We start from the raw sequence: 20576 nt of genomic DNA, 5'->3' as shown, positions 1-20576 counted from the left end.
TTCTAGTCTCAAATTTGTATGATTCTATATTTATAGTAATAGATTGTTTTATCAAGATGGCATATTTTGTACCATATACAAAATCTATCACAAGTGAAAAAATAGCTAAGCTTTTTTTTAATAATATCTATTGCTATCATAGATTGTTTAAAGATATTATATTAAATAGAAGGACTTAATTTATATCAAGATTTTGGAGAATCCTTTTCAAGATTTTAAAGATGGATATAAAGCTCTCTTTGACTTTTCATCCTCAAATTGATGGATAAATAGAATGGATGAATCAAATTTTGAAGCAACACTTCAAGTGTACCATCAACTATCATCAAGATGATTGAACAACTCTTTTATCATTGGTAGAGTTTGTGCATAATAATTTGATACATTTTTCTACTTAATAAACATCTTTCTTTGTTGATTATGATTATCATCCATGAATTCATACTTTTGGCTTTTTAAAAGTTGATAATCTTGTAGTAGATGATTTGACAAATTGTTTGTCAAAGCTACATGCAACAATAAAGGTGTAGTTAAAAGAAGCTCAAAAATAACAAAAAAATTAATATAGATGCTTATTGCAAGGAATAATTACAATTCAACGTAGGTCATAAGATATGATTATTTTGTCACAATATCAAGACTACTCATCTTTGTGACAAGTTGGACTATTGTAGGCTTGGACCTTTTCCTATTAGTAAACAAATCAATCTTATTGCTTATCAATTATATCTATTGGAGTCTATGACGATTGATCCCATATTTCATGTATCTCTTCTTGAGTCATATAAGATGGTGAATATCTTGAAAAGAAGATAAATGCCACTTCCTTCTATAAAAGTAGATAATAATCAAGAATTCAATGTGGAAGAAGTCTTAGATTCAAGGTGTTGCCAAAATAAATTGAAATATCTTGTTTATTGGCATCGATATGACATTAATAAATGCACATGGAAGCCAATAAAGAAAGTTGAAGCTTTTCATTGACAACATCTATCTAACTAAATCAAGATGAAGAATAATAAATCTTTGCTATTCGAGAAATATTATCAAAGGAAGATAATACTCTACATTCTATCTTTCTTTATAACTTTTGTATATTTGTGACGCTAAAGAGATGGAGAACCAATAACCAGCACGTTCTATTCAAGAGCTTTTATTTTCTTTCTTTCTAGATGAAACATTGCAATTGTCACAACCTTCAAGACAATGTAATCAAAATAAAGATCCTCAAGAACGACATATTTTTCCTTAAATAAATGGCGAGATAGAAGAAGTTTGGTATCACGACCTTAGAAGAGACTCCCGATGTTAAGTAATTTTATTAAAAGTTGGAACAATTCTTGAAGGTGTTCCAAATATTTTATTTGAAAGAAGTTACAAAGGCCTCAACAATGATCAAATAACACAGTGGTCTTCTTGCCTTGGTATGGAATATTATCAATGGCTAAGAGGACCTATCAACTATCTTCAAAAAAAAAAAAGATTAGAGTATGTAACAAATATAATTTGTTGCATCTTGGATTTTATTGATACATGATGATCACTCCTCATAGAACTTGTCTTTAGAAGGAGAAATAACATCATGGATATACATAGGTACTCTAATAAATATCTACATGATTAGGTAGAAGTAGGCAATACTTTGACTTTATATGTATTTGTAGTTAATTGATAGGTTAGAAACTTGGTCAACAAATTAACCACGTGTTGATAGCTTGTGGAATAAGCTAACTATGTAGCGCACATATAAAAAACTTACCTTGCAAGTTAAGATATGTATCTTGTAATCAACACGTTTTGAAGGTCATGTAGGACATTGCCATGTAGTTCCTAGTTAAGAGTGTATATGGAGGCAAGAGTGAAGCCTTCTTCACTATTGTCAATGCCTTTCTAATCCTTACTCTTATTTCAAGACTTTCTAATCTTCTTGTTTTTGGCAATAGCCATTCTAATTCAATATTATATCATCTTTGAATAACTTTCTAGTCCTTTCCAATGACATAGGAGTATATTGACCATTTCTCTCTTTGAGATTCATATCCTTGAGAATCCATCAGCTAATAAATGTTCATTGATAAATCAATTTTATAAAAGAAACAATAAATATATACTAAAATTTTACTAATAATATCAAAGATAAAAACTTAAAGAATAAAATTAAATAGGTAAGATGTGTCTTAAAAAAAGATGACAAAAAAAATATAACAAAAAGAAATATGATAAAAAAAAAGATGAAAAAAATCTTTAAAATATCTTAATATACTTTAATTAATTCCAAATTAATCTTAAAAAATCCTTAATAATCTTAATTAAATCTTAATCAAATCATAAATAGACCTTAATTAATCAAAATTAATCCTAAAAAAACTTAATTTAATCTTAAAGAAATCTATAAAAAAAATCCTTAAAAAATCTTCAATAAATCTTAAGCAAGCATAATCAATTCTTAAGTAATTTTTAAAAAATCCTAATAAAATCATAATAAAAATTCATGTAAATCCTAATAAATTTTAATTGAATATTAAGTAAATTTTAAAGCAAAATTAAAACTTTAATAACTATTGATTCCATTATTAATTTCATTTGAAATTTTAACATTTCTTAAGATATTAGTTAAAAACAAGCACAAATTATTTTAAAGAAAAATAATTTCACAAATGAAAGAAAAAATTCATAATTTTTTTGAATGTTGGCCATTATCTTTTTCCAACCTTAATGTCAATCTTCTAGTGTCAAAAGTTTGTTTTTACACCATTTACTTATCCTAAAACTTTTTACAAATGTTGAAAACTCAATCAAATATCAGCTCACAAAAATAGCATTTTAATCCAATGAGAAAATTGCTCAAAATCATATAAACTCTCACTAATCCTCAAAATCTAATTTTTGAGACCCTAATCTTTTTGAATTTCTATAACCTTTGATCTAATCTTCCAACTAAGCTCAATTTGATAATACACATTTAACACAATTATTTTCACATATTTACAAATTTTCATCTATAGATTTACCACATATCTTACAAAATTCACAAAAATATAAATTCTTTTTAACTCCACAAAAAGTAGAATCATCCAAAAACAACATTGACTTTGCAAAGCATTCACAAAGTCATTATCCACTCAAATCTCTCGAAGCTAATGCTTAAAGAAACCCTATTAAGTTTGCCTCTCAATTTCTCTCTCCAATCAACAATAAAATACCACATTTGCCATAGGTATGCGATTTTATGCCTTGACGTTTACTTTTGACCGTGATTCACAATCAAATCTCTCATGATATCAATCCAAGATTTTTCTAGATAGTTTTTAGTGACAACTAATCTTTTCTTTCACTTAAAGATTTCTATAATGTTTTTTTTGTTAACCTATGTTTGCTACTATTTTTTTGTCTTATTTATGGTCCTACAAAATATATAGAAGTTTTTTTTAACAAAAAGAAATATAGACACTATTTTTATTTTTTCATTACTTGCCTAACTTTCACCTATATTTTCTAAAGTAACTTGCTATTATATTTTCAATTAAGCTCTTTTATGTAATAATTCTTCTTTTTTTCTTTCACCTAATGGTTGTTTTATAATTTGACAATGTTTTGTCATTGAGTTGTTTAATTAGAATATAGACCCTATAGATAATATAGAATTTTAAGAAATTCAACAAAAGAAACTACTTTTTATTTTATTTTAAATTTAAACAAGTATGGTACAAAATATATTTGATGACTTTATATTCCACCTTTGTATTTAGCTTAGCTATTTTTTAATAGAAATAAAAACTTACTAAAATATAAGAAATCAAATTATAATCCACTTCTATATATGTATAAATAATAATTATAATAATAATAAAATATAATTCTAATTATGTTTTAGATCCTAGAAAAATATATATACATTGGGCAAGATTTTTATATATTATACATATTGGTTCCAAAAGTTTTTATTTGTAAACAAAGTATACACCTATAGACAATATACTTGTGTACAATGTTAATTGTGTGTGTATATATATATATATATATATATATATAGAGAGAGAGAGAGAGAGAGAGAAAAAAAAAATGTTAAACAGACACATGCTTTTATTAAATAGACCCACTTTTGATGAAGAATATGGTAATCATGATGAATGTGGTTGGTTCTTATTGATTGTAGATTCAATAGTAGAGAAATGAATCTAAAGGTCTTTTTTTTTTTATTTATGATGGTTATGATGGAAGGGTTGATTTATTAAAAACTTACGTCTATTTAATACTTCTATATATATATATATATATATATATATATATATATGTTATTTATGTCATTGTGATTTTATTTGATATTATATTATATTATTACATAAAAAACCATAGAAGCTAAGTTGTTATAATTCATATACATCAAAATGTTATTTTAGTGAACTTAATATACTTAATGATAACATATTTTAAGAGCTAAAAAACTCTAGTTTATTAATTAATATACATAAATTATATGTATATATATATATATATATATATATAAATTCATGCACTCTTTTAAGATTCTTATTTGAATTTTTCAAATCATAAAATATTTTTTATAAAAAAAAGCTTTTTTATATATTATTATTTCTATACTTGCAATTTAAGATTAGAATGTGCATAAAGTTAATAAACATCACTATACATATTCTACTTTAAAAAATGAACTATACAAATTAAGAGCACAATATTGTAATATCCAAAACAAAAACTAGAAGATAAAACCAACTTTTGCTTGAAGAATAGTTTTAGCAGTTCTTGCCATTTCCTTAACATGATTATAACATCGCACATTGAACCATAATCGACATCCCTCGGCATTGAAAGATTCCAAAAACCATATTTATAATAGTATCTTCTATCATAGGTTTTTGGATAACATGCTGACCTACTTAACCTGGTCGCATTTGCATTCAGATAACTAAACCTCACAAAAATTGCACATGAAAACACCAAGGAGACTCCTTCTCCCGTTCCCTTAAATCGTAATTTTTGACAATAGACAATAAACACTCAAAAAGATAAATAATGTACACATCTCATGTGACCTCCACGGTCATACTAAAGATGCAGTCTCAAGCTTCCGAACTTGGAAATTAATTTATGTACAAATCTAACGAAGACCGTCCAATGCCAAAGAAATTGGTCTATAGCTGTGGATCATTGAACCACGTTGTATTGTATTTACAAACTGAGCGTCAACTAATATTAGGTCAATTGTACCCATTTTTGGACTTCAATCAACCAGGGTTGACATATTGAAACGCTCACTCTCACTACGCCCACAAATAGCCGCGGCTTTCAACAACCAGCTACTTCAGCACCACTGGGTGACTTAATCAACAACCTATGCGAAGGAATGGAAATGGTGAACACCTGATTAGCGATGTTTTTTTTCTTTTTAAGGTTATTACGTCATACCAAGGCGATCCTATCGAAGAGTTGTTGAATTGTGTGGCTTGTCAGTCCTTTGAGGACTCAGAAAGTATGATATAAAGCTGCCGTAAACATGACAGCCATTGAGGCTGCAAATAGAGCTACTATACCAGCTGGATGCCCTTCCCTTTTCACCAGACACCGTTCTCCTGATCACAAAAGGAGTACCGACTTTTTAGAGTTAAACTCAACCCCTCTAAAGTTGATAAGATCCACTTTAAACTCCAACCGTTAAGGAAAAAATGTCAACCATTTTATAATATTTCTTGGGAGGAAGACTTCTTACCTGTCCAAACCATAACGCCTACAGATGCTCCAAGCCCTAAAATGTAAGCATCAATTCCTGTCCGTCTGCAAGACATTCACAGGTATCAGATTCCGACCAAATTAGAGTAACAACTAGGGTCAAAATCAGGACTAGAACTCAGTACATAAATTAGTCAGTACAACAACTTTGCAAATAAGAATTGATGAAATAACGTTTAAAGGATTAAAGGAACTGAAGCCTTCAGGTAGTAACAATATTTAAGAAACGCTAACGAATCGATACGATGCGTGCTTAGGAACAAACAAGAAACTACACACGAAAATATAGTTCTGAACTTGGATGGAAAGAGGGCAACTCACGCATTCAAGCGCACCGCTGCAAGTGCTAGCAGACCAAACAAACCGAGGCCAGTGCGGAAGAATTCAAAGTCCAAGCTTTCATCCTTCACCCAGATAGCAATACAATATCCCAAATGAAATGCTGCAAATGCAAGTGTCAAAATGGGTAGTAGAAAAATATGTTCCTCTCCATCATCGTCACTCCCATCCCCCCCTCCATCGCCTCCTCCATCATCCCCTCCTTTGCCGTTTCCTGGAGGCCCACCTGCATGGGATCATGTGAATGTGAAAAAACTGATCCAAGACAAGCGCACCGTCACAGGTACTAATTAAAAAACAATGCCTAAGCCTTGACAATTGCACAATGGCCCAAACATGCAGAGGTATATGAATATTCATTCACAAAGAGAGATAGAGAAGATAATGAAGATAATGAAGTGGACCAAACCAACGATTGCCTTTCAGTAGCTACCTGTGCTCTCCTTAAAATCGTTTTTATCCTTCTTTCCGTATCCGTTTAACATTTGCATTGCCCACGGACTATATCTAACTTCAAAACTGGTACGAGCGCTTAAATCACTCAAGTCCCTACCCACCGGGAGTTCAGGGGCATCATCATCTCTAAAGCAAACAATTGCTGGGTACGTTGAAGAAACTCTACAGTTGTCGGAGATAGTCAATTCAGAGGGAAGCCGAGGCACCGACAAATCTTCCCAAGTTGTCCGCACCAGGAAAGGAGAGACTGAAACACTTGAGAGCATATGTATTTTGGAGCCATAAACTTGACAAGATAATTGTCGCTGTAGACTGGCTTGCCAACAGAAAGCACCTACGCATTGAGCCATGATGACCTGTCTCTTTTCTTTAGAGGTGATCGGACCAGTTCGAAGAAGGAATTGTGCCAAAGAATACCAAAATTTTCCACTACTGCCACTTCACATGACATGAATTCAAGCAGCCGCAGTATTGAAAGATTTAAGGTAATGTTTGCGAGTCATCAGTTCCAGTTAAAATAGTATATACTGTGAAAATATGTTTGGTCGTCCACAACAATCTGGTGGAAAAACAACAATATCTTCGTCAGGAATTAAAAATAAAGATGCTAACCTTCAAATTCTATTTCAAATCAACGAGAGCATTTTCAATATCTCTCTCTCTCTCTCTCTCTCTCTCTCTCTCTCTCTCTCATGTGTGTAAATATATATATACACACACACACATACAAATGTTTGGGTTGACCAAAGAAATATGCTGTCATCTAAAACCTACAAAAACCATCGATCAAGCCATGGTCATTGTTAATTTAAATGCAAAACTAACAGCTGTCATTAGAACTCACCTAATCAGAATTGTTATTCATTGCTGCATGTTGCATCACAAATAACTCTAACGTCTACTAAAACTTGCCTGTTGACGATACTGAGGTGGTATACTGGGTGCCCCAGAAAGCGTCCAACCACTAACAGTCCTACGTAAAACCCTCCAACCAGAGTTAGGTCAAATCGACGCCAAATTTACGAAGACAATTCTGTATAAACTTGAATCCTTGAGAGAATATGAGTACCCTATACAAACAACATCTCATTGGTAAGTGCAACAAAAGAAACCTCCAAAATCTTCAGTTGCTACTTATGAAAAGTCATTTCCTCTTCGTAGAATACAGGGAAGGGATGAAACGCCGCTTGCTAAGGTATAAAATTGTGCATATTTGTAAACAGTTTTCGATGACACTATTCTAGCTCTAAATTCCACAGTCATGAAAACCCGTGCACAGACTCGGCATACGCAATCCAATAACAACCAACCTAACATCATAATCATTGTGCTTAAAAAGATCCACTAAGTTAGCTCAACATTATCCACCTCGATAGAAGATTAATCCAATGCCTGCTTAGTAAAGCTTGTTCAGAACCTAACCCAAATAACCTAGTAGAAGTGAGATAAAATTTAAGTCAAGACTGTAGAACCAAAAAAACTAGCAAATCAACCATCACTAATAGATCGAAAACCAAACCGAGCTCCATAAGCATAAAGTAAATTAAAGTTACAAAGTGAAATCGAAGGAAAACCCACGAAAGGCTATCAATGAGAGAAAATCAAGCTTCACATGTGTGGAAGTTAAGCAAGACTACAGACGTCAAGGCAGTCCCATGCTCCACAAGTCAGTTCCTACACTACATATTCAATACGCTACGCAATAATAGTGACCCTTAAACCAGTTAACAGCCCAAAATCCAGCAGAATTATGCTCGCATGCGACCCAACCACAACTCCCCGAATTTCCCACAACGGGATGCCGCACAATTACAATCCAGATTGCAAACATCAAGATAAGCAATCGAGAAGAAGAAGAAAAAAAAAAAAAAAAAAAAAAAAAAAAAAAACTCACCCAAGAGCAATCAAACAAATTCCCACAAAATCTCACACTCAACCAAAACCCATCTCGCGAAACGAGCTCCGTGACCGCGCAAACCTAACCCACAAAAGCCCTTTTGCCATTCCTCGCTGCAGAGTCGCAGCGAAGACGCTGCTCCCGTGACCACAGATGGAATTTAAGGCGAGCACAGCACAACGGCGAGGCGGCGCATGTAATCCTCCGCGGGGGGGCATGGCATGGAAATGAATACCTGTTGCAATGGTGACACGATGCTCCGCGATCCCTTCAACGACACAGCACACACGAATCTGGCGATGCCTCCGACCACGCTCGCCTCCTCTTCCTCGTCCTCTCCTTCTCTCTCTCGCCTTTCCCTGAACCAGCATCGTATCGTATCGTATCTCCTTTGTATATGTATAAAAACAGTATTGTAGTGTGGTGGGTATTTTACGTATTCGCGCTTGCCTACTTGTGCGAGCGTGAGTGAGAGTGAGTGAGTAATGCTGAGGGTGCATTAACTCCTGAACATGAGTTTAAATGAAACATCTCGATTTTGAGTGGGTGAGTGAGTGAGTGCTGGATTCGGAGTACTTTGAGAAGATTGGTATGTAATGGGGGATGTTACAGGAGGGGAATTGATTGGGGGTATATATATACAAAAAATGAAAAATATATATATATATATATATATATATAATAAATAAAAATTGGAGAACATGAGTAGCCTAATTCCTTTGTAACATTTTTATTGGTGTTCTATTTTTATGTGTTTTAGTGTTTTGGCTAATATGTAGGTTTGAGAATGGTCGTTTATCCAAAAAATAAGTAAATTTTTAAAAATTTTGAATTTCTAAATCAAAAATATATATTAAATTGAAAAGAAACTGTAACCTATCACTGCTCTCCATGTGTGTCACGGACATACATATAATTACCTATATGAATAGATAAAAGTATGTAAAAGTAGATAAAAGTAGGTTAATTGTGTAATATCTTCTAGAGAAGCTTCTTAGAAGCTTCATAGACGCTGCTTTGACTTTATAGGAGTCTATAGTTGACTTTTAGGCTAGAAACTTGGTCAACAAGTTAGCCATGTGCCACACATGTTGGAAGCTTAAAGAACAAGCTAACTACGTGGTCCATCCATAGAAAACTTGCCTTGCAAGCAAAGGCATGTGGCCTAGAAAGTCAACATATATTGGAGGTCTTATAGAACATCGCCATGTGGCTTCTAGTTAGATAGTATATATAGAGGCAAGAGTGAAGCCCTCTTCACTCTTGTCAACTCCTTTCTTGCTTCTAGTCTAGTTTCAAGGGTCTCTAGTTTTCTTGTATTTCGGCAATAGCCATTCCAATTTCTTTCTTAATATACATATTTCTATTTTGTCCTATTTCTTTGAGAAAAGTCTCACTTACTCTTTAGCTTTCATCGAGTTCTTGTCCTTGACAGATTGACAAGAGTACACTTACAATATGAGAGCTTTGTCTTTTCTTGATTAAGAGTGGATTACCCCTTTTTCTTGATAAGACATAAGCGCATTAGAAGTTGCGGATTACCCTCTTTTAAACTGATATTGTTCTTAGTATTTTCTTTGTTATCAATTCCTCTCTTCTATTTGTTTTGAGCGTTATTAGACATCTTCTCTTTTCTAAGTGCTACTATGGAAGAGCTTGTTGAAATGAAGAGTGCAATGGCACAGATGCAAGAACAATTGAGGGAGTTAATGCTTGCGATGCATCAACTCAATTTACCACCACAAGGAGCAACAAGAATGGTAGGAAGTGAAGATATAGAGATGATTGGGGCTGCTTCAACATCTGCACCAAACCATGTCTCTTCTCCCAGAATGGAACACCCTTCGAGTGTTAGAGAATCGAGAGTGGCCTTGCCCGAGAAGTTTGATGGTACCAGATCCAAGTTTCGAGGATTCATCAATCAGGTCCAATTAGTGATTGAACTTCAACCCCAGAGCTATCCAACTCCAGGGTCACAAGTTAGATTCATTGGTACACTTCTTTCAGGTTCAGCATTGTCATGGTTTTCATCTTTTCTTGAACGACGAGATCCAATATTGGATAATCTGGAGGCTTTTTTGGCGGAGTTTCGATCCATGTTTGGAGAACATGATGCAATTCGTGTTGCAACCAACAAGATCCGTATTTTGCGACAAGGCAATCGATCAGTAACATTATATGCTTCGCAATTTCGACAACTTGCAACTGATATCAAGTGGGATGATGCCGCACTTGTGAGTCAATTTCTCTACGGATTACAATATGAGGTAAAGAAATTGATGCTTAATTTACCTGATCCTCAAACATTGAGTCAAGTAATTGACTTTGCTGTGAAGTGCGACAATCGACTTTTTGAATTTCGATCCGAGAGTCGCATAAGTAGGCCTCAACGTTACTACAATTCAATGGCAACACCGACGTCTCCTCAACACATACCTTCAGAAGTAGAGGATATGCAAATTGATGCGGTACGTTTCAAACCTCTTACTGAGCAAGAAAAGTCTCGTCGTCGACAAGAAGGATTGTGCTTATATTGTGGAGAACCTAAGCACACTGCTCAACATTGTCCAAAGAAGCGACGTAACTACAAAATGAGGAGTACGGCTGTCAAAGAAGACAGTATGTCGGAAAACGAGTACGTCCAGCTACAATAGGGACCGTGCGGCTGGAATCTTGTACAACTTCTAATGAAGGTCCTATCCTCTCCTCAGAACCATCTCCTTGTTTTATAATAGATGTGCGTTTAGGACCTAATAATTACAAAGCCTCTGCCTTGATAGATTCAGGAGCCTCAGCTTGTTTTTTAGATGAAGAATTTGCTAGATGTCATAGAATATCATTAATACAAAAAACTAAACCTGTACACGTAGAAGTCATAGATGGTCGTCCGTTGTCTTCTGGAGATGTAACTCACGAAACACTTCCTGTAGATGTAGTAATAAATGGTCATAGTAGTTGCGTAATTTTTAATATAATTAGATCTCCCTCTAATCCAGTAATTTTAGGCTTATCATGGTTAGAAAAGTATAATCCTCGAATAGATTGGATTTCTCGTAAACTTGATTTTCCTCAGAGCATTAGTAACAGTTCTATTAATCAAGTAAAAAACCATGAGTCTAGTATAGTAAAACCCGCACTTATAGGTGCAAAAGCATTTATACACGCAGCAAAAGAAGGATCAACTTTTGCTATTTATACTGCACCTATTTCTGAAAGCGTAAAGACTTCAAGTGGCATTCCAAGTCAATATCAGGATTATCAAGACGTTTTTGAGAAAAAGAATGCAGATATTCTTCTTGAGCATCGCCCATACGATTGTTCAATCGATCTCAAGGAAGGAACTCAGCCACCATTTGGACCAATTTACAGTTTATCGCAAGATGAGTTGGCTGAACTCAAGACATATATTGACGAGAATTTAGCGAAGAATTTCATACGCCATTCAAAATCTCCAGCAGGAGCTCCAATTTTATTCGTAAAGAAAAAAAATGGATCTTTACGAATGTGTGTTGACTATCGAGGACTCAACAAGATCACAATCAAGAACAGGTATCCATTATCTTTGATATCAGGACTCCTTGACCAGTTAAATCAAGCTAAGATCTATACAAAAATAGATCTAAGAAGAGCATATAATCTAGTACGGATCAAAGAAGGAGATGAATGGAAGACTGCGTTTCGAACCAGGTATGGACACTTTGAATACAATGTCATGCCTTTTGGACTCACGAATGCACCAGCTGCTTTTCAACATCTCATGAATGATGTATTTCATGAATTCTTAGATAATTTTGTCGTCTGCTACCTAGACGATATCCTGATTTATTCTAAGAATGTTGAAGAACATGAAATACATGTTCGTCAAGTATTACAAAAACTTAGAGATGCAGGATTGTACGCCAAGATAGAAAAGTGTGTATTTCACACTACTCAAGTTGACTTTTTAGGATACATCATTTCAAATGATGGTCTTATGATGGATTCTAAGAAAGTCCAAACAATCATGGATTGGAAGATTCCAAAGACTGTAAGAGATGTCCAATGTTTCTTGGGATTTGCCAATTACTATCGGATCTTCATCAAAGACTTCTCACGAGTTGCAGCTCCACTTACACGCTTGACTAGTAAAGATAAATTCCAATGGAATCAAGAAGCGGAAGCAGCATTTGAAGCCTTGAAGACATCGTTTGTCTCTGCACCAGTCTTATATCGTGTTGACTTTTCCAAGGTATTTTTTATGGAAACAGATGCATCGGATTTTGCCTTGGGTGCAGTTTTATCACAAATGGGAACAGATGACAAACTTCATCCGATAACTTTTCATTCAAGAAAATTCTCAGCAGCCGAGATCAATTATGAGATCCACGATAAAGAACTTCTTGCAATCGTGGATTCCTTTCAAGAATGGCGTCATTATCTAGAAGGTGCTTCTAGTCCAGTCACTGTGTATACAGATCACAAGAACCTCGAGTATTTCATGTCAGCACGCGTGTTGAATCGTCGTCAAGCTCGTTGGAGTATGTCTTTGTCAAGATTCGACTTCATTATCACTTATCGGCCAGGAAAACAACAAGGTTTGTCCGATGCCCTGTCTAGACGTTCTTATTTTGCACCAAAAGAAGGAGATGCAGCTTTTGAGCAACAAAGAACGGTCCTCTTGAAATCGGAGCAATTTCATCTCCGAGCAGTGAAATCAACATTGACTGTTGATTCAACCTTTCTCAAGCAAATCCAGTCCAGTATGTCCTCAGACCCTCTTGTTCATGATATCGAGAATAATTCTTCCAAGTCTCATGATTCTTCTAAGTTCGAGTTCAAGAATAATCTATTATATTTTGAAGGACGCCTATATGTTCCAGAAGGAAAAGCACGTTTGCGTGTTCTTCAAGCACGTCATGACTTTCCAGCAGCAGGGCACTTTGGATATAATAAGACTCTGGAACTCATATCAAGAGATTTTTGGTGGCCACAAATGTGGAAGTCAGTCAAAGACTTTGTACAATCATGTGATATTTGTTCAAGATCAAAAATTCCTCGACATCGACCTTACGGACTTCTTCAGCCATTACCTATACCAGAACAACCATGGTCTTCTGTTTCTATGGATTTCATCACAGATCTTCCAAACTCAAGATCTTATGATTCTATATTTGTGATAGTAGATCGTTTCACCAAGATGGCACATTTTATGCCATGTACAAAATCTATCACAGGTGAAGAAACAGCTAAGCTTTTCATTGATAATATCTATCGCTATCATGGATTACCTAAAGATATCATATCGGATAGGGGAACTCAATTTGTGTCGAGATTCTGGAGGACTCTTTTCAAGATTTTAAAAGTGGACATAAAGCTATCTTCAGCTTTCCATCCTCAAACTGATGGACAAACAGAGCGCGTAAACCAAGTCTTGGAACAGTATTTAAGGTGTACCATCAACTACCAACAAGATGATTGGACAAACCTTCTGCCATTGGCAGAGTTTGCTTATAATAATACGGTACATTCCTCCACGCAACAAACACCTTTCTTTGCCAATTATGGCTATCATCCACGACTTGATACTTTTGATTTTTCAAAAGTTGATAATCCTGCAACAGAAGATATGGCAAATCGGTTGTCAGAGTTACATGCAATAATGAAGGCGCAGTTGAAGAAAGCTCAAGAACGACAAAAGATAAATGCAGATGTATATCGTAAAGAGCAACCACAACTCAACGTGGGTGATAAGGTATGGCTACTTCGTCGCAATATCAAGACCACTCGACCTTGTGACAAATTGGACTATCGTAGGCTTAGCCCCTTTTTTGTTTCTGAACAGATCAACCCAGTTGCATATCGGTTACATCTACCGGAGTCAATGAAGATCCATCCTGTATTCCACGTGTCTCTTCTTGAACCATATAAGACAGTGGATATACAAGGAAGAAGACAAATGCCACCGCCTCCTATAGAAGTAGATAATAATGAAGAATTTGAGGTGGAAGAGATATTAGACTCAAGGCGGCGCCGAAATAAGCTGGAATATCTTGTTCATTGGCACGGATATGATATTAGTGAGCGCACATGGGAGCCATCCAGGAATCTAGCAAATGCATCAGCTAAAGTCAAAGTTTTTCATCAACGACATCCATCAAAACCAAGATGAAAACCTCTCTTATAAAAGAGACAAGATTGAGGCAAGATAACATTCAATTTCCTATCCTTATTTGTAACTTCTTTGCATTTTGTGACGCTAATTAGATGGAGAGCCAACAACCAGCGGATTCAACTCAAGAACCTTCGTTTGCTGACTTACCGGATGAGACATTGCGATTGTCACAACCTTCAAGACGACGCAACCGAGATGAAGACCCTCAAGAACGACATGTTCTTCCTCGAATAGATGGTGAGATACAACGCGTTTGGTATCACGACCTTGGAAGAGATTCTCGATGTTTGGTGATATTATTGGAGATAGGAACGACTCCTGATGGTGTTTCAAATGTATTATTTGAAGGAAGTTATGAAGGCCTCAACAGTGATCAAATAACAGGGTGGTCTTCTCGCCCTGGAATGGGACACTATCGATGGCTAAGAGGACCCATCAACTATCTTCGAAGAGAACAAAGATCAGAGTATGTAGCAAATACAATTCGCCGCATATTAGATTTTCTCAATATATAATCACCTCTCCTCGTGGAACTCGTCCCTAGAAGGGGGGGTAATGTCACGGACATACATATAATTACCTATATGAATAGATAAAAGTATGTAAAAGTAGATAAAAGTAGGTTAATTGTATAATATCTTCTAGAGAAGCTTCTTAGAAGCTTCATAGACACTGCTTTGACTTTATAGGAGTCTATAGTTGACTTTTAGGCTAGAAACTTGGTCAACAAGTTAGCCATGTGCCACACATGTTGGAAGCTTAAAGAACAAGCTAACTACGTGGTCCATCCATAGAAAACTTGCCTTGCAAGCAAAGGCATGTGGCCTAGAAAGTCAACATATATTGGAGGTCTTATAGAACATCGCCATGTGGCTTCTAGTTAGATAGTATATATAGAGGCAAGAGTGAAGCCCTCTTCACTCTTGTCAACTCCTTTCTTGCTTCTAGTCTAGTTTCAAGGGTCTCTAGTTTTCTTGTATTTCGGCAATAGCCATTCCAATTTCTTTCTTAATATACATATTTCTATTTTGTCCTATTTCTTTGAGAAAAGTCTCACTTACTCTTTAGCTTTCATCGAGTTCTTGTCCTTGACAATGTGTCATATGCATCTTATTTGTAGCATTCCTTGATTTGATTTTTATTTATCAACTTTTATTTTATTTTAGTAATATTTTTATAAAATAAAATATTATTAATAAAAGATAAATATATATATTTTTTAATAATATATTATATAAATAATAATAAAATTATCTAATTTTTATAACAATAATTAGAGTTAACTTTTATTTATATTGTTATTTGATCATCAAATTGCTTATAGAAAATATGCCTCCTTATTTAAGAAATTTCCAAATGAAGTCAAATAAAAAAATTGATTTAAAAAAAATTAAGAAATTCTCTAATGTATAGAATTAAAAAAATCATGAGAAACTTCTAAAAAAAGGTAAAAATTTAAAATTATGCAAGTTATATTATATTTATGTTGAATTTAAAATTCAATGAGCTTTTCAAAAGATTATGATAACAATTAGTACTTGGAATAAATAACTAATATTTATAATGTCTTTTTAATGTATATGTGTTATAAGCATCAAGAAGATTATAAAAATATTTTTAGAATATTCTATTATGTTTGAAAAAATTCCAAAAAATCCTAAAAAGATTCTTAGAAGGTTCTAAAAGGTTCTTAGAATATTCTATAAAGTTCTAAGAGAATTTAGGAAATTAATTAAGAAGCTTCTTAGGATTGCTTCTTCTTTAAGTAACATGAGAACTTCTTGTGAAACTCCTTAAGGTTGCTTCATCTTCAAGCAACATAAAAACTTCTCAAGAAGCTTTTTAATACCTAGTGTATGTAGGAGTTGAGATTGAGGGGACCCTCAGCCTCGACAACACATCTCTTGGAGTTCTAGCTCACCTTCTTGGTGTTGATCTTGTATTCATTTGGTTTAATCAAGTTCTTGTTAGCTTTTATATTAAAACTTTTCAATTCAATTTCTTATTTGGTCTCATATATAATGTATCTATGACAATATGACAATATGTATACATATATATATAAGTTTATGTTCTCTTAATTAAGTTTTTTTTTAGTTCTCCAAATAAATGCATTATACGATTTAACAATGAAAATTTATGAATCACCAATCATAGTATTGATTTAAAACATCAAAAACTGTTTTAAAACTTAAATATATTGCACAACATGTAAAGAATAAAAAAAATTACATGTAATTTTTCATTAAATTTTTTTTTTGAGAAATAATACACTTGAAAATTATTTTTGATTAATGATATATCTGATTTATCATTAAAATAAGAAAATATAAAAGTTCAATTACAATCATAACCTCATTAGGATTCACACTTCAATCACTTCATTAGATATATTCAAAATTGGTAGCTACGAGTGTATCTCATTCTGAATAAAGAAATAATGATGAAATAAGTACAAAAAGAAAATTTTAAAACATGCTTTACAGAAAGTTTTTTTTCATAAAAAAAGACAACTTTTTAGTCCTATAAACATGACGTGAACAATCTCCCAGGCACCGCCCGTCGTCATCGTCGTCGTCGTCGTTCTCAGTTGTTATAGTCCTCGTCGTCGTCGTTCTCAGTTGTTATAGTCCTCGTCGTCGTCGTTCTCAGTTGTTATAGTCCTCGTCGTCGTCGTTCTCAGTTGTTATAGTCCTCGTCGTCGTCGTGTTGTTTTGTGTTGTGTAGTTGTGTTGTTGTTTCAGGATTGCGCTTGTGTTGCTCTCCGCTGCGTGATCTTCGGGGCAGAATGGTGCATATTCCTCTGCGGACCTCCACGAGCTGCTCACTCTACATCTCGCTGATAACGGTTACTCAGGCGTGGAGGCGCACGCGACCCGTACCCTGAAAATGTGTTGGGTGAGTTCTGAGCTGCATTGTAGTCATGGATTAGGTTTGCTTGGTTTTGATCAGGATTGTGTTTGTCAGATGCAAGGAGGCCACCATTGCAAAGGTTGTTGGATTGAGGCAAGGAGAGTGAGTGTCTCCTGGCAGTTGAGAAGGAGCGCAGGATGAGAGAGGTGGCCTCCGTGTGGCAGAAGAGACTCCAGTTCCCCGAGGGCACGGTGGAGTTGTAAGCCGAGAAGGTGAACAACAGGAGTCTGTGCACTATTGCCTAAGCTGAATCTTTGCGGTACAAGCTTTTGGATGGTATTGCTTCTCGAAGGTGTGTGCCTTGTTTGCATCGGATCTGTTGTAGTGTCTTAGTGACATGCTCTGCTGCTTGGTTGCCTTTTGTTTTTTGAGGTTGAGTCCGCGTTTGCTGATCTGAAATTTGGTGTGTAGAGCTTGTTAGAGAGTGCTGAAGTTAATTATGAAAAGCGATGCTAAGGGCTGTGAAATATGATTGCTCTCCTTATCATGTGAGGGATGAGCAATTCTGCAGCGATCGTGAACATGAACATAAAATCAAATATGAAGATTGAATTTTGTTCGTACGTTGTGTATGTACTGCTACCTCATACTTGCTGGCAGATAGGTAGGTTTTGTATACTTGGTTGGTTTTGACGAAACAGTCCGTCTTTTTCACTATATTGCTAGGGTTGTAATACAGCGATGTATGGTTTGAACTTGCGTCATACAGATGAGTTTGTACTTATACCTTCGAGCCTGAAGTCACTGTTAAGACGGAATGTGCTGCCATTTTTTTTTCCTTCAAATTCCAGCGTTTTAGGTAGGAATAAATAGAGTGGTGTTGTATGTTATGCAGCCGCATTTTGGATCACTTTCGATGTGCGATGGGATTATGCGAAGCTATGGGCGAGGTCAGTACAGCTTTTCTTCAAATTTGACTGACGCACTTGCCGTATGGTGCTGTTAAGGTCAATGTCAGCGGGGAATTCCGTGCTGCTTGTGTCAAATCCATGACGTTCAAGGATGGTTGCATGATACCATCTGGAAGCCCTGTCAACGATTACATCGACAGTGCCGTTAGACACGTCATGTTGCGGCAGGCACGTGTGGACATTTTTTGTCTAATGGTGGCTGTTTCTTCATGCTAGAGACCTATTACACTTCTACAACGTTTCATGTTTTTAATGCTACATCATTTTCTACAGAAATATGAGACTTGTCAGTTGTCTTCCTTACTGTGCAGGGAGTATTGGGTATCAAGGTGAAGATTATGCTCGACTGGGACCCCAAGGTCAAGCAAGGATCTGTGACTCTACTTCCAGATGTGGTGACCATTCACATGCTCGAAGAGGACGAGAATTTTTACCCACAAGGCTTATATTGGAAAAAATAGCAGAGATGTAAAACTTGGCTTTAAGAATAATACAGTTTTTAAATTGAGCCCGAAATTGTATCCATTTTGCGATTATGAATCGTTTGCTAGAGTTCATGACCATTATTTATCTCTCGACTTTGAGGGCTTCAGAAGCTGACATTATTCTGAGAGGTTCTGAGAGCAATCGGACGAGAATCCTTTGCTGTGCATGTCCTTGCTATTTCTGAAACATTTTCTGGAGGAGATAGTTATTTCATGGCACTGATTGTGACTTGTAAACCCAACGTCCTTCTGATGGGGTTGTATGAAGAGCTCCGTGACAGGTATGTCAGTATGGTCATGAAGCTGAATGTGGTTGTGGTTCTGTTGAAGAACGGTGTGAAAATAATTCTTTCAACTTACCAACATCTGGCAAGACCTACAAAATTCTTTTATTTTATTATGTTTGTATCTTCTTCCTGTTTGCTTGGTTCCCTTCTTATCTATTGCTATTTTTCTTAGTGCAAGTATGCCTGGTACGTTTCTTACTTTTTGCAGTGTGCATGTTTAGTAGACTCTCCACTCACACGCTATTAAATGGGTATTTGGTGGGCGTTGGATATTGATCCACATATTCATTGAAGAACATGCTGATTCTTTAGATTAATAATTTTTCTTACAGTGAACGTGTCAATGGGGTTATTCACATCAAAACTTAATGTTTTCACATGGTGATGAACATGTTCAGAGGTTTTGAAGAAGTTTCCACAATGTCAAAGATTTTGATTTCAAGGGATATGTAGTCCTGAGGTAGAGATATTTGGAGGTTTGGACCAGTGTTAAGCATGTTCAGCAAAGAAATTTGCACACATAGACTGATGTAGATCTTGGAACCATCAGACAGGATAGGTTGGTGTGTCTGGGTCAAATCACCCAACTGATAACCATTCAGTGTTTAGAATGGTCAAGTATGAAAAGAGTACATCAAAGCATGTTTTGAAGTATGGTTTAATACCAAGTCTAGTTATGTTTTGGGGAAAGTAAACACACACTCTCACATTTTTTTTAAAGCAACCTGGTAAAGTGAAATGTAACTCACTTGCAACATTTGAGAAGCTTCAAGGACCATCCCACATAAACTGCATTGGAGAATCCAAAATTCTGGAATAGCTTGTGCTGTGACTGATCAACACTGTGTGACCAAGAGCTAGCCTCAAGAAAATTGAGTTTTGTTGTGGTAGACAAAATATTTCTTTTTCAACAAGCATTTGGCCATTTGATATGTATATATATATATATATATATATAAATGTATGAATTGAAAAATGATGAATGCTATTGCTTAGCATATGTGGGTCTTTCCAATTCTTACAGTGCCTGCTGCAAATGCAAGTTATATCCATCTGGATTCATTGCTATGTGAAAATAGTGCTCTGATGGTCGTGCCTTCTCTCTTCAAAGTACCATTTTCTAAAGTTAACAGTGTCTGATTCAATAGAAATGCGATGGAAGCCTCTAAATATATTATTAAAGATGATATTTTGAAAATCTGAATCTTGTTAAATGCGAACATTACAAGTGTGAATCAAATATTAAATCACAAAGCTCAAACTAATCATATATATATATATATGGAAATGTTAAAATGATCCACCCATTTATTAAATTGATCCACCCTATCATAACCATCATTAGAAAAATGAATCATCTCTAGAAATTATTATTAGAATATCAACCCA

General features: G+C 35.0%; 2 protein-coding genes across 9 annotated transcripts; one reads left to right on the top strand and one right to left on the bottom strand.

The window, feature by feature from the left end:
• Positions 1-4979: 4979 nt before the first annotated feature.
• Positions 4980-8826, bottom strand: LOC112278490 (uncharacterized). 6 transcript variants are annotated; one of them, XM_090247748.1, is made up of 6 exons: positions 8438-8723; positions 7456-7613; positions 6521-7102; positions 6070-6313; positions 5729-5793; positions 4980-5591 (listed from the first exon to the last, which is right to left on the bottom strand). In XM_090247748.1, the coding sequence occupies exons 3-6, from the start codon at positions 6891-6893 to the stop codon at positions 5485-5487; spliced, it is 789 nt and encodes a 262-aa protein (XP_090103874.1). In that variant the 5' UTR covers positions 6894-7102; positions 7456-7613; positions 8438-8723; the 3' UTR covers positions 4980-5484. The 6 variants fall into 6 exon arrangements, with proteins under 6 accessions (XP_090103874.1, XP_090103876.1, XP_090103875.1 ...); XM_090247750.1 differs by having other exon boundaries at positions 7388-7516; XM_090247749.1 differs by having other exon boundaries at positions 7388-7613; positions 8676-8723.
• Positions 8827-17319: 8493 nt separating this feature from the next.
• Positions 17320-18931, top strand: LOC112278243 (small ribosomal subunit protein uS3x-like). Of its 3 annotated transcripts, XM_090247553.1 has the most exons (5): positions 17320-17489; positions 17625-17796; positions 17916-18073; positions 18340-18394; positions 18727-18931. In XM_090247553.1, exons 3-5 carry the CDS (start codon positions 18000-18002, stop codon positions 18874-18876), a joined length of 279 nt encoding a protein of 92 aa, XP_090103679.1. In that variant the 5' UTR covers positions 17320-17489; positions 17625-17796; positions 17916-17999; the 3' UTR covers positions 18877-18931. The 3 variants fall into 3 exon arrangements, with proteins under 3 accessions (XP_090103679.1, XP_090103681.1, XP_090103680.1); XM_090247555.1 differs by lacking the exons at positions 17916-18073; positions 18340-18394 and adding an exon at positions 18452-18583; XM_090247554.1 differs by lacking the exon at positions 17916-18073 and having other exon boundaries at positions 18340-18583.
• Positions 18932-20576: the final 1645 nt, after the last annotated feature.

Source organism: Physcomitrium patens, chromosome 25, assembly GCF_059467195.1.
Source record: "Physcomitrium patens ecotype Gransden chromosome 25, ASM5946719v1, whole genome shotgun sequence".
Classification (NCBI taxonomy): Eukaryota; Viridiplantae; Streptophyta; class Bryopsida; order Funariales; family Funariaceae; genus Physcomitrium; species Physcomitrium patens.
Note: the sequence above shows the minus strand (reverse complement) of the source record. Positions and strands in the feature narration are given on the sequence as shown.